Source organism: Indicator indicator, chromosome 14 (assembly GCF_027791375.1).
Source record: "Indicator indicator isolate 239-I01 chromosome 14, UM_Iind_1.1, whole genome shotgun sequence".
NCBI lineage: Eukaryota > Metazoa > Chordata > Aves > Piciformes > Indicatoridae > Indicator > Indicator indicator.
This window is the reverse complement of record NC_072023.1, coordinates 22,560,094-22,578,434: the sequence shown is the minus strand read 5'-3', so window position 1 is coordinate 22,578,434 and position 18,341 is coordinate 22,560,094. Positions and strand designations below refer to the sequence as shown.

The 18,341-nt window shown below is 44.6% G+C and overlaps 1 protein-coding gene across 1 annotated transcript in view; it reads left to right on the top strand.

The window, feature by feature from the left end:
* The first annotated feature begins 273 nt into the window (after positions 1-273).
* DERA (deoxyribose-phosphate aldolase) overlaps positions 274-18,341 on the top strand; it is a 58,334-nt gene continuing 40,266 nt past the window's right edge. Inside the window, exons 1-4 of the mRNA XM_054386887.1 lie at positions 274-304; positions 10,282-10,379; positions 15,467-15,614; positions 17,253-17,348. Of these exons, the coding sequence (XP_054242862.1) occupies positions 274-304; positions 10,282-10,379; positions 15,467-15,614; positions 17,253-17,348 (373 nt within the window). The remainder of the gene's footprint in view (positions 305-10,281; positions 10,380-15,466; positions 15,615-17,252; positions 17,349-18,341) is intronic.

Below are 18,341 nucleotides of genomic sequence, written 5' to 3'. Positions count from 1 at the left end.
AATTCCTGCCGCAAATCGGCAGCGGTCTCTCACCGTGTGGAGGTTGAGCGGTAGAAGGGTAAGCCATGTCCCTTTACCAACAGCTGCGGTGCCGTGGGCTCGGTACTAACGCGACGGCGGATGGGGAGCTGCGTGTCCGGGGAGCCGCGGCAAGTCTTCCGAGTCCGCCTTACTCTGCTGCCCGCCTGTGTGGGGCGGGACCGGCGAGGCCGAAGACTGCCCACCCCGCCCAGGTCGGTCAGCGGGGGCGGAGAGGCGGCGGTAGCGCGGGCCATGACGAGCCGGAACCCGGGCACCGAGCTGGGTAAGGGGCGGGGAGGGCCTGGGCCCCGGCTCCTCCGGAGAGAGCTGCGGAGCGGTGGCGTGAGGGGTTCCCGAGGCGGCAAACGGCTCGGCAGGGCCGCCTGCCCTAGGAACGGGCGGAAAAGTGCCGGTGAGCGCCCGGGCCGCTCACCGATCCCCGGCTGATCCACCTCAGGCCAGGAGACTGCAAACTCTTGTCTTCCTGAAAATCCAAAATAGCAATAGACTGACGTTTCCTTTAGATCGTTTAACGTGTGCTTGTAACATGCTGTTCGGGCCCTCTTTTTACCCGCGAGGCCTGTAGGAGGCTTGCTTTCCCCTTGGCACTTCAGGTTAAACAGAAGCTGACGTTTGCCCATCCCTTTGGGCCTTGGCTGGAGAGGCTCTGAGCAGTGCCACAGCTCACAGAAGGGGCAGCACCGCAGGGTTTGTCACGGAGCTGCGCCCGGTCACGGCTCGTGAACCTGTCTAATTCTTGCTGAAGAAGCTTCTTTGTACTTCCTTTCCCCCAGGAAGTTCAAAGCGCTTTTTATTAGCTTGATTCTCATCTGCTAACTGCTGGAGGGTGGGGAAGGAGAAAGGGCTACAGCTTTCTGACTTTGCACCCAGCAAGCCCAAACTGCAGTGGTGGTTAGGAGGAGTAGGTGGATAATTAAGTAGAGGAGATACAAGAAGCAAAGGACAGCTGGTGTGGGACAGAGAGATCTCAAAGTTAGCATGAGCAGAGTTCAGAAGGCCACTCTGCACGGTATCACGAGGCTGTGCTGTCAGTCACAAGCAGGAGGGTTTTTACAGAGCTAAGATGCACTTCAAATGATTAGCTTGTGGACAACAGAGAGTTCACAGTGTTTTTGTTCACCAGAATCATTGATGTGTTTTAAAACCTGGAAGTGCACTGCCAGGTTGCTCTCTGATAGACTTATTCGTGGACTGCTTGCAAGGACAGGTAGTTTCAGTTGTAGTCATTTGATTAACTACCTTAACAAACCTTTCTCCCTCAGTCTAGAGCAAATTAAATAATTTGAAGCACCTGCAACAATCAGTTCTGCATCAGTTCTCCCTGCAAAAGAAATGTTTGGTTGCAGGTGGTCAACAAACATGTTAATAATATAATGGTAAAAATCTCAGTGTCAGTCAGGGAAAAAAGCTAGTGTGGGATTGCAGTTACTTAAGGTGCAAGTTGTGCTTTTTATCACTGGTAACTTAATATTACAGTTAATTGTCAGTGTGTGTGGAATCCAGAAACTTGAATGTGAAATCAGTTCACTTCCTGTCTGTCATCCTTGGACAGACAATACACACTTGACTCCTCTGACTTTGGAAGGTTTTGCCAGCTTCGTGGTAATTCAAACGAATTGCCCGGTATCTCACAGAGCATTTTGTGGGATTTAAGTTTTCTAACAGGGACACCTAGTGGTGTAACGTCTTTTACTAAAAAAACACATGCTTTGTCTGCTTTTTATGTGCTAGCTACCAAATGTCATTATTTAAGCAGCTTTTAGAGAGCATGCATTTGTTTGTCAGTGACAAGCCAAACTGTTCTCAAATCATACTATACAATGCTTTCCAGTGTGATTTTTTTTTAATAAATAAATAAATTTTTGTAAAAGGCCTTAATCCTCCCTCCCCCCTTACCTCCCTCCTGCTGTCCCCGTTCCTTAGTAGAAGAGCAAGGTGTTTACAGTGAATAAAGAACATCTGCATGTAGCACAGATGAAAGGACAGTGATTTTTGTGAGCTGGTCAGAGTGTCTCTGCTCTAATAGACTGATACAGAAAGTCATGTAAAGAAGGTGGATAAGGAACTTTACAAGTTTGTCATTCCAGAGGGATTGCTTATGGAGTCATTCTTAGGTACTTGGCCTTCACTGCAATACCTTCAAGGGACTGAAAGGATTCAGCCTCTCCTGCTCTGCTTCCAAGAATGCTGGATTACCATGGTCTGTGAAAAGCATCAGAATCACAGCATCAGAGGATGTTAGGGGTTGGAAGGGACCTCTGGAGATCGAGTCCAACCCTCCTGCCAGAGCGGGACCATAGAATCTAGTGCAGGTCACACAGGAGCACATCCAGATGGGTCTTGAAAGTCTCCAGAGAAGGAGACTCCACAACCTCTTTGGGGAGCCTGTTCCAGTGCTCTGTGACCCTCACAGTGAAGAAGTTCCTCCTCATGTTGAGATGGAACTTTCTGTGCTGTAGTTTACATCCATTCGCCTTTGTCCTATCACAGGGTGCAGCTGAGCAGAGTCTGTCCCTTTCTTCCTGACACCCAGCCCTCAGATATTTATAGACATTTATTAAATCCCCTCTCAGTCGTCTTTTCTCCAGACTAAAAAGCCCCAGGGCTCGCAGCCTGTCCTTCTATGGCAGTGCTCCAGTCCCTTCATCATCCTCGTAGTCCTCTGTTGGACTCGCTCAAGTAGATCTCTGTCCCTCTTGAACTGGGGAGCCCAGAACTGGATGCAGTATTCCAGGTGAGGTCTCACTAGGGCAGCAGGTGCAAGCTGTTAATGCCACTTCACAGCAAAATATTGAAACACATGAATGAGCATCTATTTTGTAGTATAAGCTAGTAACATCCTCCTTTGGATTAACTGTGGGCAAGCAGACATCTGCCACGTGGGTTTTCTGTTCCCTGCAGATGAAGTTTTGATGCAACTTCAGAAGTCATGGAGAAAGAAACATTGAGTAACCTTGGGTAGAGACAGAAAATGGCAAGCAGGATGTTGAAAAACAAGCAGGTAACTTGTGGAGCCTGAACTTATGCCTAGATACAAGTCTTTCTTCAGGCCACTCAATAGGGAGACTGGAGGGAGGAATGGCCTGCATAAGGTTCTGTGACAAAACAAGCAGACTTGATTGCCTGTCAGGTAGTTTTGTCGTTTATTGTGTTGGTAAAAGGGTGAATCCTGCCTGACCAACCTAATTGCCTTCCATAGTACAATGACTGGATATGTTGGCAAGGGGAGAGCAGTGGATGTCATTTACTTCAATTTTAGCAAGGCTTTTGACACTGTCTGTTGCAGTATTTTATATCCATGTTGGGACATTTGGATGGATGGGTAATGAAATAGTTATAAAACTGGTTGGATGATTAGGTTGAGAAGGTGATTGTCAGTAGATTGTGCTCTCCTTTGAGGCTGGTAATGAGCAGGGTAATGCAGGGAGTCTAGCCTGGGACCCATCCTGTTTAACATTTGTTTTCAGTGACCTGTTAAGAGACAAGGGAGTGTTCGCTCGTGAAGTTTGCAGATGAGACTGAATTAGCCGGATCACTCAGAGAGACCCAGACATCTGGGAAACAGGTCAACAGGAGCCCAGAGACATTCAGTAGGACTGAGGGCAGAGTTTTGCCCTGGGGAAGATGAACCAAGGCAGCCACACAGGCTGTGGCCTGCCTGCCTGGGGAGCAACTCTGCTGTAAGGCTTCAGCACCAGGTGGGCAGCAAGATGGGCAGGAGCCAGCAGTACCCTGGCTGTAGAGATGACAGTGGCCTTCTGGGTCATGCCAACAGGCAGTAGCTTGTAGAAGAAGGATTGTCTACTCTGCTCAGCGCTTGTTACACTGTACCTGGAAGACTGTCTGGATTTGTTGTTCCCCAATAGAAGAAAGAGTTGGACAAGCTGGTACAAGTTCAGCAGAGGGCCACTGCAGTGGTCAGGGGCTGCAGCACCTGCTGATGGAGCTGGGCAGGTTCAGCCTGGGAAAGTGATGGCTTCAGGGAACCTAACAGCAACCTGCTTGTCCTTATGGGGAGGGTATCAAGAAAGCAGAGACAGCAGGCTTGCATCTTGAGGCACAGAATTTTGTACTGGAGAGAAGGAAAAACTTCTTCATGAAAGACAGTTAAATGATAAGACAGGTTGCCCAGGAAGGCTGTGCAGTCTCCATCCTTGGGGACTCTCAAAACCCAACTGAATAAAACCCTCAGCAGCTTGGTCTGAGCTCAGAGCTGACCCTCTGAGCACATGAGGTTGGACAAATGACCTTTAGAGATCTTCTGACTCAAATTATTCTATGATTATATAGATTTTCTTTTTACCTCTGTCTAGGTATGTGTGTATTCATATGTATATATTCTGAGAAGTGAATAGTTACAGGTCTTTTGCAAAGCATGTTCTTGGATTCTGAAAAAAAGAAAGTCTTATCTATGTTGCTCAGCCCTTCTAGTTGAAGGGCCAGAAATACATTCGTTATGTTTCAATTGAGATTTTTAATTATAGTTGGTATTTCTGAGCCATTTACATGTGAGAGCTAGCCTGTTGGCAAGTGGCATTTAGATAATGAAGTGTTGCATCCCTTCTCAAGACAGTGTAATTCTGTTCTAATATATTAATAGCTGGTTTTAGCTTGTACTGTGGCTCTGCTTCTTCACTGTTCCTTTATAACACCTTTTGAATCTGCTGGTTTTTAATCAAATTTGAAGGACAGGTAAATGTCTTGGAAATAAGTCACTGAGTGGAGTGGCCAAATTAGTCCTTCTTTGGAGGAAAAGGCAGGCACAGCTCATCAATTACATGACTTTTCATTACATCTTTTTCTAGGGAGTTTATGCAACTCCTGTTTTACTCCACAGTCACAAGGACCATAACAGGACAGCTGGGTTATTGGGGTGGGGAGAGGTCTCTGGACCTGGGAAGATCAGAGGGAAGAGCAGAGGACTTGCACCTGCAGAAAGCCAGGCTCCCATTGTTCTGTAGCTGCCTTTCTGAGGAAAGGCTTGTCAGTGATTTTTAAAAGTTCTCTGAAGGATGTAGTGATCTGTTTCATTTGATCTACAGTTGACAGGCACAGGAACTGGCAGTTCCCACATGCCGTAAGATGAGCCGGCGGGGAAGACGACCGGCCTGGATGAGCAAGCAGCTCCTGAAGGATTTAAGGGAAAAAAAGAGGGTTTATCACCTTTGGAAAAGGGGGGAGGCAACTAGTGATATGTTTAAGGATGTTGCTAGATCATGTAGAAGAAAAATTAGAGAGGCAAAAGCACAGTTAGAAATTAAACTGGCCGCTTCTGTGAAGGACAACAAAAAGCATTTTTATAAATATATTAATGCTAAAAAGAGGGGCAAGAGGAGCCTCCACTCTTTATTGGACGTGGAGGGTAACATTGTAACTAAGGATGAGGAGAAGGCTGAGATTCTAAATACCTTCTTTGCCTCCATTTTCAACAGTAAGGCAGGAGGACTTCAGGATAACTGGCCTCCTGAGCTGGTTGATGGGGTCAAGGAGCAGTGTTGTACTCCTGAAATCCGTGTGGAATTAGTTCGAGACTTGTTGAGTCACTTGGATATTCACAAGTCCATGGGACCTGATGGGATTCATCCTAGGGTGCTGAAAGAGCTGGCAGATGAGCTGGCCAAGCCTCTCTCCATCATTTTCCACCAGTCCTGGCTCACTGGAGAGGTCCCAGAAGACTGGAAACTGGCCAATGTGACACCCATCCACAAGAAGGGACAGACAGAAGAACCTGGGAACTACAGGCCTGTCAGCCTGACCTCAGTGCCTGGGAAAATCATGGAGCAGATTGTCTTGGGGGCAATCACTGCATACCTGAAGGATGGCCAAGGAATCAGGCCCAGCCAACATGGATTTAGGAAGGGCAGGTCCTGCCTCACCAACCTGATCTCCTTCTATGACCAGGTGACCAGCCTGGTGGACGTAGGAGAGGCTGTGGATGTAGTCTACCTGGACTTCAGCAAGGCCTTTGACACTGTCCCCCACAGCAAACTCCTGGCCAAGCTGTCAGCCTGTGGCTTGGACAGCAGCACTCTGCACTGGGTTAGGAACTGGCTGGAGGGCCGAGCCCAGAGAGTGGTGGTGAATGGTGCCACATCCAGCTGGCAGCCTGTCACTAGTGGTGTCCCCCAGGGATCAGTGCTGGGCCCCATCCTGTTCAATGTCTTTATTGATGATCTGGATGAGGGGATTGAGTCCATCATCAGTAAATTTGCAGATGACACCAAGCTGGGAGCAGGTGTTGATCTGTTAGAAGGGCTCTGCAGAGGGACCTTGACAGGCTGGACAGATGGGCAGAGTCCAACAGGATGGCATTCAACAAATCCAAGTGCCGGGTGCTCCACTTTGGCCACAACAACCCCATGCAGAGCTACAGGCTGGGATCAGAGTGGCTGGAGAGCAGCCAGGCAGAAAGGGACCTGGGGGTACTGATTGACAGGCGCCTGAACATGAGCCAGCAGTGTGCCCAGGTGGCCAACAGAGCCAATGGCATCCTGGCCTGCATCAGGAATAGTGTGGCCAGCAGGAGCAGGGAAGTCATTGTACCCCTGTACACAGCTCTGGTTAGGCCACACCTTGAGTACTGTGTCCAGTTCTGGGCCCCTCAGTTTAGGAAAGATGTTGAATTGCTGGAGCATGTCCAGAGAAGGGCAACGAGGCTGGGGAGAGGCCTTGAGCACAAGCCCTATGAGGAGAGGCTGAGGGAGCTGGGACTGTTTAGCCTGGAGAAGAGGAGGCTCAGGGGAGACCTCATTGCTGTCTACAACTACCTGAAGGGAGGTTGTAGCCAGGAGGGGGTTGGTCTCTTCTCCCAGGCAAGCAGCACCAGAACAAGAGGACACAGTCTCAAGCTGCACCAGGGGAGGTTTAGGCTGGAGGTGAGGAGAAAGTTCTTCACAGAGAGAGTGGTTGGCCATTGGAATGTGCTGCCCAGGGAGGTGGTGGAGTCACCATCCCTGGAGGTGTTCAAGAGGGGATTGGACGTGGCACTTGGTGCCATGGTTTAGATAGTCATGAGGTGTAGGGTGACAGGTTGGACTCGATCTTTGAGGTCTCTTCCAGCCTTCTTGATTCTATGATTCTATGATTCTATGACACTGTGTGATTTCATTAATGTCACAAGATAGTTTGGTTTCTAGTTCAGGGCTCATGCTGTGGTGGTCTTCTTTGAGTATCTGAATGCTGGTGACTTGGAGACTAAACTTCTCTCGTATAAGGAGAATCCATAAAATAGGTCCATAGCAAGAGGCACTATGGAAAAATAACTACAGCTTTTGACTCAAAGAAACTGAATAAACCCCAAATTTCTAAGCAGCTTACATAGTAGGGTAACTGTAAAAAGGCCTGAACGTGAGGACTTTTCTCTCTTCGGTGGCTTTGCTTGGCTGTGCATGGCCGGCTGGGGTCACCCTGTGACCAGCTGAATCTCTCAGTTCTCCACTCCAGCAGGTTCAGGCTACAGTTTCACTCGTGTCTCCAGAAATAACAGCTTTCATCACTTCCCTTACCCATTTTATCTGTGTTCACGGTAAGAGCAGGAGTACACATGCTGTTTCTGGCACAGAAGAGGAAATAACCAGTTGGGGAGGCAGCTTCTTTTGGGGACAGTGCTGCCTTAAAATGCCTGTGAAACTACAGCCTCAGGCATTCTTGAGCTTTCTGTTTCACCATCTGAAGGGATGCCATCTACACTTTTTTTTTTTTTTTAAGCTTTTGAAAAGCTTAGTCTGTTTTATGAGGAATGTGTTAAGTGTCTTAGATATTTATGTAATTACACTAATGAAGTAGGTTTATTTATTGTTTTCTGAGGAAATGCTTGGTATTTTTGGATTCATGTTCTTCAAAGAGAGGAGATGAATTTCCTGTTAAGATTTTGAATATAATTTTTTCAAATGTCTTCAGAGGGAAAAAAAAAAGTAAACTCGAAGAGTGATTACAGAATATTGGCTAATTAGCTATAGTGTAACTGCTTTAATTACTTTTATCCCTGAAGCCACATGACTGTGCAGATGACTAGCAGATGACTAATTTAAAAAAAAAGAAAAGAAGACGTGTTCACACTGCAAGGTTAATAAGCCTAATTAAATACAGTTTTCCTTAGCCAGATACTAAATCATAAAGCTTGAGGGAGGAGGGGACTGGGGGGGGCAGAAGCCAAAGGCAGTCAGTTCTGTTTTAAATAATAGTTTTATTCTGATTTTTAATATTAAAAAAAATATTAAAAAGCTGGGATTGTGATTGTGAGTGATTGTTCTGAACAGAGACACTTAGATTTAAAGATTTGGTGAGACCTCGCAAGGCAAACTTTGAAAGTCTATTTAGAGACAATTATGGTGAGACATATTTGTTTTTACTTGCCCACTGCTTTAATTAATGGAGAAGTGGGCTTGAATAAAAGGTCTGTGTTAGACAGAAGTCTCCATCTGCTGCTGTGTATTGCCAGAACTTTTGTCCTTCCTCACCATGTGTTTTTTTTTTTGTTTTTTTTTTATTACACCATTTTATTTCCTTTAGTAAGCTGCATAATGTCTCACAGTTGTACAGGCAGAATGGAATTCAGATTTTTTTTTTTAATGGAATGTTCTTTAAAGTTTTCTGCCTATGCTGTGCACAGTGGTTTGATGTCCTACAGTTTCACAAATTTCAAGGAAACTTGTGTCTCAGGCACAGAAATAAAGATATTCATAGAATCATAGAATGGTTTGGGTTGGAAGGGACTTCCAAAGGTCATCTAGTCCCACCTCCCTGCAGTAGATAGGGATGTCTTTCACTATATCAGGCTGCTCAGAGCTCTGTCAAGCCTGACCTTGAATATCGCCAGGGATGGGCCCTCAGTTACCTCCCTGGGCAACTTGTTCCCTTGTTCCACCATCCTCATGGTAAAGAACCTCCTCCTAACATCCAACCTAAATCTGCTCTTCTCTAATTTCAAACCATTGCCCCTGCAAGCCTTTGTAAACAGTCCTTCTGCAACCTTCTTGTAGGCCCCCTTAATGTACTGGAAGGCTGCTATTAGATTCTCCCCAGCACCTTCTCTTTTCCAGGCTGAACAGCTCCAGCTCCCTCAGCCTGTCCTTGTAGGAGAGGTGCTCCAGCAAAATTATCTCTAGACAATAACAACTCAAATACTTTGTTGTGCAAGGGTTTGTCCAGAGGTTTTGGTGACCACAGAATGATAGAATTGTTAGGGTTGGAAGGGACCTCAAGGATCATCCAGTTCCAATGCTCCTGCCACAGGCAGAGACACCTCACACTAGATCAGGTTACTCAGAGCCACATCCAGCCTGGCCTTCAAAACCTCCAGGGTTGAGGCTTCTACCACCTCCCTGGGCAACCTGTTCCAGTGTCTCACCACCCTCATGGTGAAGGATTTCTTCCTAACATCCAATCTGAATCTACCTGTTTCTAGTTTTGTTCCATTCCCCCTAGTCCTATCATTACCTGACATCCTAAAAAGTCCCTCCCCAGCTTTCTTGTAGGCCCCCGTAAGAGCCTGGAAGGCCACAATGAGGTCTCCTCGGAGCCTTCTCTTCTCCAGACTGAACAGCTCCAACTCTCTCAGTCTGTCTCCATAGGAGAGGAGCTCCAGCCCTCTGATCATCCTCATGGCCCTTCTCTGGACATGTTCCATCATGTCCAGATCTTTCTTGTAATAGAGGCTCCAAACTGGATGCAGTACTCCAGGTGGGGTGTCACCAGAGCAGAGTAGAGAGGGAGAATCACCTCCCTCGCCCTGCTGGCTGCGCTTCTCTTGATGCAGACCATGTGGGGACTAGTTCCTGTAAAGAAAGGTTCATGCATGCAAAAAATGCTGTTGTATTCTGGGTGCCAGCAGATATGCAAAGGACTGAATAAATGTTAGCATATTCTGGAATCAAGAAGTGAAGCAGCAAGCAATGGCAGAAGGCTGTTTTGTGAGGCTTTTTTATATTCTACGTGTATCATAAACTTCACAGTCCAGGTCTGGCAATGCAGCGTCTCTCATCAGCAGTATGTTCACTCAGTTGTAATGGTAAACAAACCAGGTTGTGTGAATCATCCAGTGCCCTAAGAGAAGTGAGTGCTGTTATGATATTTTGAACTGGGGATAAGTACAAAAGCCCCCAAAACGACATGAAAGCACAACTTGCTCTTCAGAGGTTCTGAACCAAGCTACAACTATCTTCTGAAGTCCCACACTGTGTATTAAAAGAACACAAATATAGATGAAACTTTCCCCCCCCCCCCCTTTTCCCACCCTAGAACTTGGCTGGATGTCAAAAGTGTATGTGAATCGACCTGCAGTCGTGAAGCATGCAGAAGAAATTAAAAAATGGAGAACTGTGAAAGGTAATTGGCAAGTAAGTGCTCTTTTTATGCATTCTGTTCCTGTATTTTTAAAGCAGTCACTCTCCTTCTCCAGGCTGCAATATTGAATTTTTTTCAAGATTCATGTAAACTTAAAAGATGTGCTTGTCCATGTCTTATTTTAATAATTTGTATTTGATGATGATGGGATGGAATAAGGTGACGCATTTATCCAAACAAGTTAAAAACCTTATAACTCATGAGTGGCAAAACTGCAAATGAATTTAAGTCATCTTTATTCATGAGTGGATTAAATTGTATATTACTATCCCACCACATTTATTCTGTTTCCCAGACAGACTTCTCTGCATGCTGCCTCCTTATTTTTTAATTTAAAGCTGTAAGATATGATCATGGTCCCTGTCAAGTTTGACCTACCTGGGTGATTTTTCTGTACTTAAGCATCCCCAACATGTGTGATTCTTTTACTTAACTAGTTCCTACCTAAACTCAAAAAATCCCAACTGGCCATGACACTAGGGAACAAAAAAAAAAAAAAAAGTAATTAAAAAAAAAGGAAAAAAAAAGAGCCCACTAATGTTTAAAGGACTAAACTGACATAAGGTAAATGGTCAGTTATTGTCCATGTTAGTACAAAATAGGTTCACATAAGCCAACACTAAAGCCAGTGATGCAGATGAACTTCAGGGCTGACTGGTATTCATTTAACACCCATGTAGAGTGTCTAGCAGTTACCCTCAAGCACTCCTGTTGCTGCCCTTCTGGCAGATTTGACTGACACTGGCCTGGTGTGCATTTTGGTTTCTCCAGTCTGTACATGCAAACCCATCGGATCAGCAACATAAGCTAGCGTGTTCTGCAAAGCAGAGTAGGTAAGGCCTGGCAGAACGCTGGTTTCTGCCACCTCAGCAGCAGGATTGGAAGCACTGAGAGGGGAATGGCAAGCAGAGCTGGCTGCAGATGCTTTGGCAGTCAAGGACAAGGTCTGAGAAACACCATGCAGCAGACTTACAGCTCCTAGTGAGCTCTTAGTCGTGGATTTGTAACTGGTGTCTAAAGCACAAACTGATTCTTTGTTCACTAAAAAGCTGTTCTGCAAGAAAATTTGTGTGGTTCCTCCCCTCTGCATGCCAAACAAGTCTTTTACATGGAAAAGTAACTGAAACCCTGGAAGTGGGAGGAAGGAGACAGTGAAGGATCAGTCTAATAGTGCAACACAATAGAACAAAGCAAGAATAATTTAATTATACATCTTAAAAAAGCTCTTCAAAATAGTTGGTGCCCTGAGCTTTAGTGTGTTGGGCAACCATTCTGGAGAGGCTGAAGCTGTGCCTACAAAGAGATGTTGCAGATGACAGTTTGGGAGTAAGATCCTCCTGGAAGATCCTGCCTGTTGCATGAACCGGAAAATTTGAGCTTTAAATGTTATGATTAAATAAAAAAATGGACATAAACTGAGGAAAATTAGACGAGATCAGCATTTCTCAAGAGTTTCTTATGCATAAGCAGTCCCTCGATACCAAATTTAGCAGTCCGGTAGCTCTGGCTTGGGAAATAGTGTCAGTGAGAAAATCCAGAGGTATTCCATAACCTTGGCTGTCTTCATGTAGTGCAGGTGCAGTGGTGTAAAAAGGAAATCTTTTGATTTGACCCAAGTTACTATGTAAAGAACAAAGGCATAAAGAGGCACTTCAGAGAATTATTTGGAAGAAGTGGATTTAGTGTCACTCTCTCCACATGGCTGTAGGACAGATATTTAATTATTACTTCTCCACTCTCCTGTGTGGGGTACACAGGCACTGAGCTACTCAGCTAAGGTTTTAACTTTGAAGAATGCCAGAGGCATCTCTCCTGTGTTTGAACACTATCATTGCAGGACAGTCACGTGCTGTTTATTTCACAGAGATGATTTTGAACCTTTACATGTTTGAATGAGAGCAGCAGCACAGATTCAAAATTTGAAGCCCATTTCCCAAAATACATATTTGAAAATCCCTTTAAAAAAAAGTTCATAGCAGTTCTTGGAGCTCTCTGACTACACCTATCATAATGATTTTATGATTCATGTCATAAGAGAGGAGACAAAAATTCCCTTGAAAAAAAAATCCAAGTAAAAGCAGCTGTTCAGTCACCCCAAAGCAGCTTTCAGTGTAATGTTTATTGCAAGTTCAGAAAGAAACTTCAGAGCTGCAGAGTAAAAGGAACTTCAGAGCTGCAGAGTAATTATCTCCTTGCAGAATCATAGAATCATAGAATTGTCAGGGTTGGAAGGGACCTCAAGGATCATGCAGTTCCAACCCCCCTGCCATGGGCAGGGACACCTCACACTGGATCACGTTGCTCAGAGCCACATCCAGCCTGGTCTTAAAAACCTCCAGGAATGAGGCTTCTACCACCTCCCTGGGCAACCTGTTCCAGTGTTTCACCACCCTCATGGTGAAGAACTTCTTCCTAACATCCAATCTGAATCTACCCATTTCTATTTGTGTTCCATTCCCCCTAGTCCTATCATTACCTGACACCCTAAAGTCCCTCCCCAGCTTTCTTATAAGCTTTTCTGTCTTTGCTGACATTTTCAGATCTTCATCAGTGCTATAGGCAGTGAGATTGAGTGCACTTTCCACAAGTTTGCAGATGATACCAAGCTGAGTGCTGTGGTTGCTAAGACTGAAGGACAGGGTCCCATCCAGAGGGACCTAGACAGGCTAGAGGAGTGGGCTAAGGAGAATCTCCAGAGGTTCAGTAAGGCAAAGTGCAAGGCACTGGGGTTGGGGCAATCCTTAATATTGGTAGAGGCTGGGGGATGATGAGATGGAGAGAAGCCCTGCAGGAAATGCCTTGGGGGTATTGGTGGGTGGGAAACTGGACATGCCAATGATGTGCACTTGCAGCCCAGAAGGCCAATTGCATCCTAGGCTGCATCAAGAAGTGTGGCCAGCGGGTTAAGAGAGGTGATTCTGCCACTTTGTTCAGGTGAGGCCTCACCTGGAGTACTGTGTCCAGCTCTGGGGCCCTTAACACAAGAATGATATGGACCCCCTGGAGCAAGTCCAGAGGAGGGCCACAAAGATGATCAGGGGCTAAAGCATTGCTCCTCTGAGGACAGGCTGAGAGAACTGCTCTCAGAAGAGAAGGCTCCAGGAAGACCTTATAGCTGCATTTCAATATCTGAAGGGCTCCTACAGGAAGGCTGGGGAAGGGCTTGTACCAGTTGGATGAGGGGCAATGGTTTTAATCTAGAGCAGGGTAGATTTAGGTTGGACATTAGGAGGAAGCTCTTTACAATGAGAGTGGTGAAACATTGGAACAGGTTGCTCAGAGATGTGGTTGAGGCCCCGTCCCTGGAGACATTCAAGGTGAAAGTTCATGGAGCCCTGAGCAACCTGATCTAGTTGGAGGTGTCCCTGCTCACTGCAGGGATGTTGGACAAGATGACCTTCTAGGGTCCCTTCCAACCTGATACATTCTGTGATTATGTAATTTGTGTCACAGAGCAGTCAGAGAGGCTTTATGGATTCAAACAGACTTTGCCATTGCTAACTCTCCTGTTGCTGAACAAATGCAGCTGTTAGTGAAGCCATCACTGTAAATGAGAATTTGCTGGAAGACCTTCAACAAATATTTCAGAATAATGTCTTAAGCTCAATTTTGGTTTATCAAAGCTGTAAACATTTTCAGTTGTGCTTCTGTTCTATTCTTCCATTAATCTTTTAAGGTTCTGGGGCATTTTCATTTAAAGAGTGCTTTAGCCTTGTTACTTAGCTCTTGCTTTTATTTTTTGCACCAAATAATTACAGATTTTTTTTTTTAAATTCATAATTCACACAAAAGAAAGTGGAAACATCTGGAGTCTGGACCCTAAGCTTTAAGAAGTGTGGGTTTTTACCCCCCCACTGATTCCATGTTTCACTCTCACAGCAGGAGAAGCATGGAAACATGCAAGTGTGCAAATTGCTGATGTGTAGATTCATCTGGTTGCTGGTAATTACAAACCTGTGCTCCTCCTGAAGCATGGTTATAATTTCTTGTGATTATCTTAAAGACACAGACATACAATATAGAGTAGAGCATATTGTAACAGTGAGGTTCCTCGCATAGGTAATGTTTTTATCCTTTCCTTATAGAGTTACATCTGAAACAAGATGCTTTTTGTGCAGGTAGATATGTTTCATTCTTAGAGAGACCCATTTGGTAGTTAGCTTTTGCACCAAAAATTGGAATTTGATTCTGAGAGAGTGAACCTTTGATTCCAAATCCTTTCTGTCCCATTGGATGTTGCTGAGGACATGAAAAATACCTGCCAACTCTGTTTGTCACAAACCATCCTTTGCATATCACAGAAAACATCCAGTTGGAAGAGGCCTCAAAGATCATCCAGTCCAATCTTTGACCCAGCACTAAAGGGTCAACACTGTCAAACCATGTCCCTAAGCACCAGGTCCACAGGCTGCTTGAACACCCCTGGGGATGGTGACTCCACCACTGCCCTGGGCAGACCATTCTAATGTTTGAGAACCCTTTCAGTGAAGAAGTATTTCCTAACATCCAGCTCAAACCTTCCCTGGTGCAGCTAGTAACCATTTTCTCTGGTCCTGTTGCTTGACACCAAGGAAAAGAGGCTGCCCCTTCCTTGCTCCAATCTCTCTTCACATAGTTGTAGAGAGCAATGAGGTCTCCCCTCAGCCTTGTCTTCTCTAGACTGAACACCCCCAGCTCCCTCAGATGCTCCTCATAGGCCATGTGCTCCAGGCCCTTCATGAGCCCTCTCACACTGTTACATCTGGACATGCTCCAGCCCCTCAATGTCCTTGTTGTAGTGAAGGGCCCAGAACTGAACACAACACTTGAGGTGCAGCCTCACCAGTGCTGAGTGCAGGGGGTTCATCCTGCTGTTCCTCAGTGTTCCTTCTGGCCACTGTGTTTCTAACACAAGCCAGGATGCCAATGGCTCTCTTGGCCACATGGGCATGCTGCTGACTCATATCATCTATGTTACAACCCATGTGTTTCCTCATTCTTAGAGTGAGAGCCAGGCTTCTGATTCTTTCATCTTCTAAGTCAGTTTGGCTTTGGAATGGTAAACTGAATTACTATATCCTTTGTTTCATTCTCTCGGTAGGCTGCTTGGCTGCTGAAAGCTGTTACCTGCATAGACCTCACTACTCTTTCAGGTGATGATACTGCTTCAAATGTTCGCAGGCTGTGTTTTAAAGCAAAGCATCCCATCAGAGAGGATCTGCTGAAAGCCTTGGACATGCACGATAAAGGTAGGACAGTTTTTGTTGGGTGTATTTTGCAGAGAAAATGTTTATGTTTCCTCATTAGTTTTTCAGTTTTCAGAAAGGTGAAAAAATGGCCTTTTCTTCCTATAATGGAAGCAGTTATAGGGGGCAGCACTGCAGAGAGAACAAACTAGGTCCTATATGGTCATCTTCTAAGAACTGTCTGAAGTTCTAACTGCAAAATATTTACTCCTTTGAGTTACTGTCATAATATAAGGAGAGAAAAAAAAATCCATTCTCAGTTAGACAACCAAAATGAAGGATGGACTAAGGGCAGCACTCTAAGGTATGATACTTAATGAGAAAATTTGGTGTGGAAGCCACATGTGTGTAACCTCAGTGTATGCTTTTAATAACAGTTCACTAAGATGTGACTGACACCAGCTGAGTGTTCTGTTAATCTGCTGATGTCTTTAGGAGATAGCAGAAGGGAGAAGTGCTCATGTGGCTTCTTTGACTTTCATCCTTAACTGCTATTTCTGTAGGTAACTATTGGGCCTGCCACCTTGTCTGTCAGTAAAGATGCATTCTACAGTCCTAAGCATGTTTTTTTTTCCTTTCAGAAAACATTATCTGCTACCTGCGTGTTTGGGTACTTAAGATAGCAGACATCTTTGCAACCCAGTCTGCTTTAAGGAATTAGTCCTGTAGTGAGTATGTGACTGTGTGTGTATCGTGTATTAAACACACACACACAGGGTTCCCAGCTAAGGCAACAGAGTTGGTGGGGCAGAAGACAGCCCTTAAAAACAAGTGGCAAAACCTTCACTGACATTACTGAAGCAGCCTCCATCTTGAGGCTGTTGATATAACTATAAATAAAACTTCTTTATTCCTGAGCAGCATTTCTGGCTTCTTCCAGATGTAATCACTGATGTCTCAGTGAATCCTGTTTGATTTTTGTCCTGTCATGTTGGCCTTATGATGCTCTAACAAAAATAGAATCCCAGTGACATTTGGGGCATGCTTTTACTGTTGAAATATTTCAGTTTTCAATGGACCAAGGTGCACTGATTGAAGTCATACCATGTAGAACCAAAGGGGAATCAGGCCCCTGGTTCTAAGCCATACACATAAAATATCAAAAATTAATCTTTTTTTTTTTTTTTAAACTTGGATTTATGGACTCTTCAGATAGTTGGAGTATTAAATATGAGGTCAATTATCTGAGACTTGGAGAGAATAGCAGCATTTTAACTTGAAGTGCAGTAGGACTGCATTAACATAAAGACTGCTCAGTTGCTGCTGGGCTTAGTCTGCCTCAAGAAGTAAGGACAGATCTTGGCAGTGTGGTTTCTCTTGCAGTGCTCTGATGACTAAGCATGTCTTAACTGTACCTGTTGGCATTAAACAGTAAATCTGTGGCTAAACATCTTTGTGTTTTAACTCCTGCTAATGTAAACTTGCTCCCAGGGTCAGGTGAAGGAACACAAGGGAGGTAACAATATGGAAAATTTCCTGAAGTGTTTGGGGAAATAAAACAGAAATATCATAGCTTAGGTGTGAGATCCTTGTGAGAATGCAAGAGTGGGGAGGAAAAAGAGTGTACGCATTCTTGCAATATGGATTGCACTCCAGAAGGTGGGAATCTATATATGAAAAAGTTAACTGTGGCTTTTGCAGGCATTACTGCGGCAGCTGTTTGTGTATATCCTGCCAGAGTCACCGATGCTGTTAATGCCTTAAAGGCTGCTGGTTGTAACATACCAGTAGCTTCAGGTAAGCCAATTAAATACTTGGTTGCTATAAAATATTTAGAAAAAAACAGAAGTTTGGACTTAATTTTTTTTTTTTTTCAGAGAAAATTAAGAGAAGAGGTAGCAGGTAGAAGGAAGGAGATGGAGGGAGGGGTTTGCTTCTGGTATAATCTTTTGTCTTCTTTCAAGCTTATCAGGAATGCAAAGTCTGTTTTGCTGGAAGCTCTTCAAAGAGGTCCTTAAGTGTTTTCCTCACCCAAATAGCAGAAATTTAGATGGTGTGCTAGACAGTGTATCAGTAGACACTAAGTAAATGATGATGATAATAATATTAATAATGCAATATGATATTTAGGACTTCTAATACAATTTTTTTTCCCTATCAGTTGTTTCTTTTTTTAAGTATAATCCTGCAGGCTGAATCCAGTGAAACTGTGTGCAGAGGCAAGGGTTATTGCCTGCTGAGCAGCCTGCCAGGTTCAGGACTTGTACTTACAAATCTAATAGTGCCAGCTCTTCTCCAGTCACCACACATGAGAGACAAGTCTTGAATATACAATAAGCAAGAAGCAGAATCGACTAATTATGCAGGTTGGAAGGGAGCTCTAAATGTCATCTGGTCCAGCCTCCTGCTCAAAGCAGGGACTAACTTTGAAGTTAGATCAGGTGTTTAATGCTGAGATCCATGTTTTCTAGCTTTTTTGTGGTTGTTGTTGATTTGTTGTTGTGTAGGGGGAAAAACATACTCAATGTATTTACATATCAGAGAAAAAGAGGATCTCTGACAGAACTATTATTTTTAAGGTTTCCAAAGTTACCTTTGGGTTTTGTACTTGAACATCATAAAGGTGACCTCAAGTAGACCTCACTGAAAGCAATTTTTGCTGTACTGTGATTTAGCAGTTAAACATATTATTAATAGGATTTAACATTAAATACTACTGAAAAGAATTGAGGAGAGTTAAAAATGTATGGATTGCTTCATATATGAGTTCACTCTTTGCTTACTCAATTC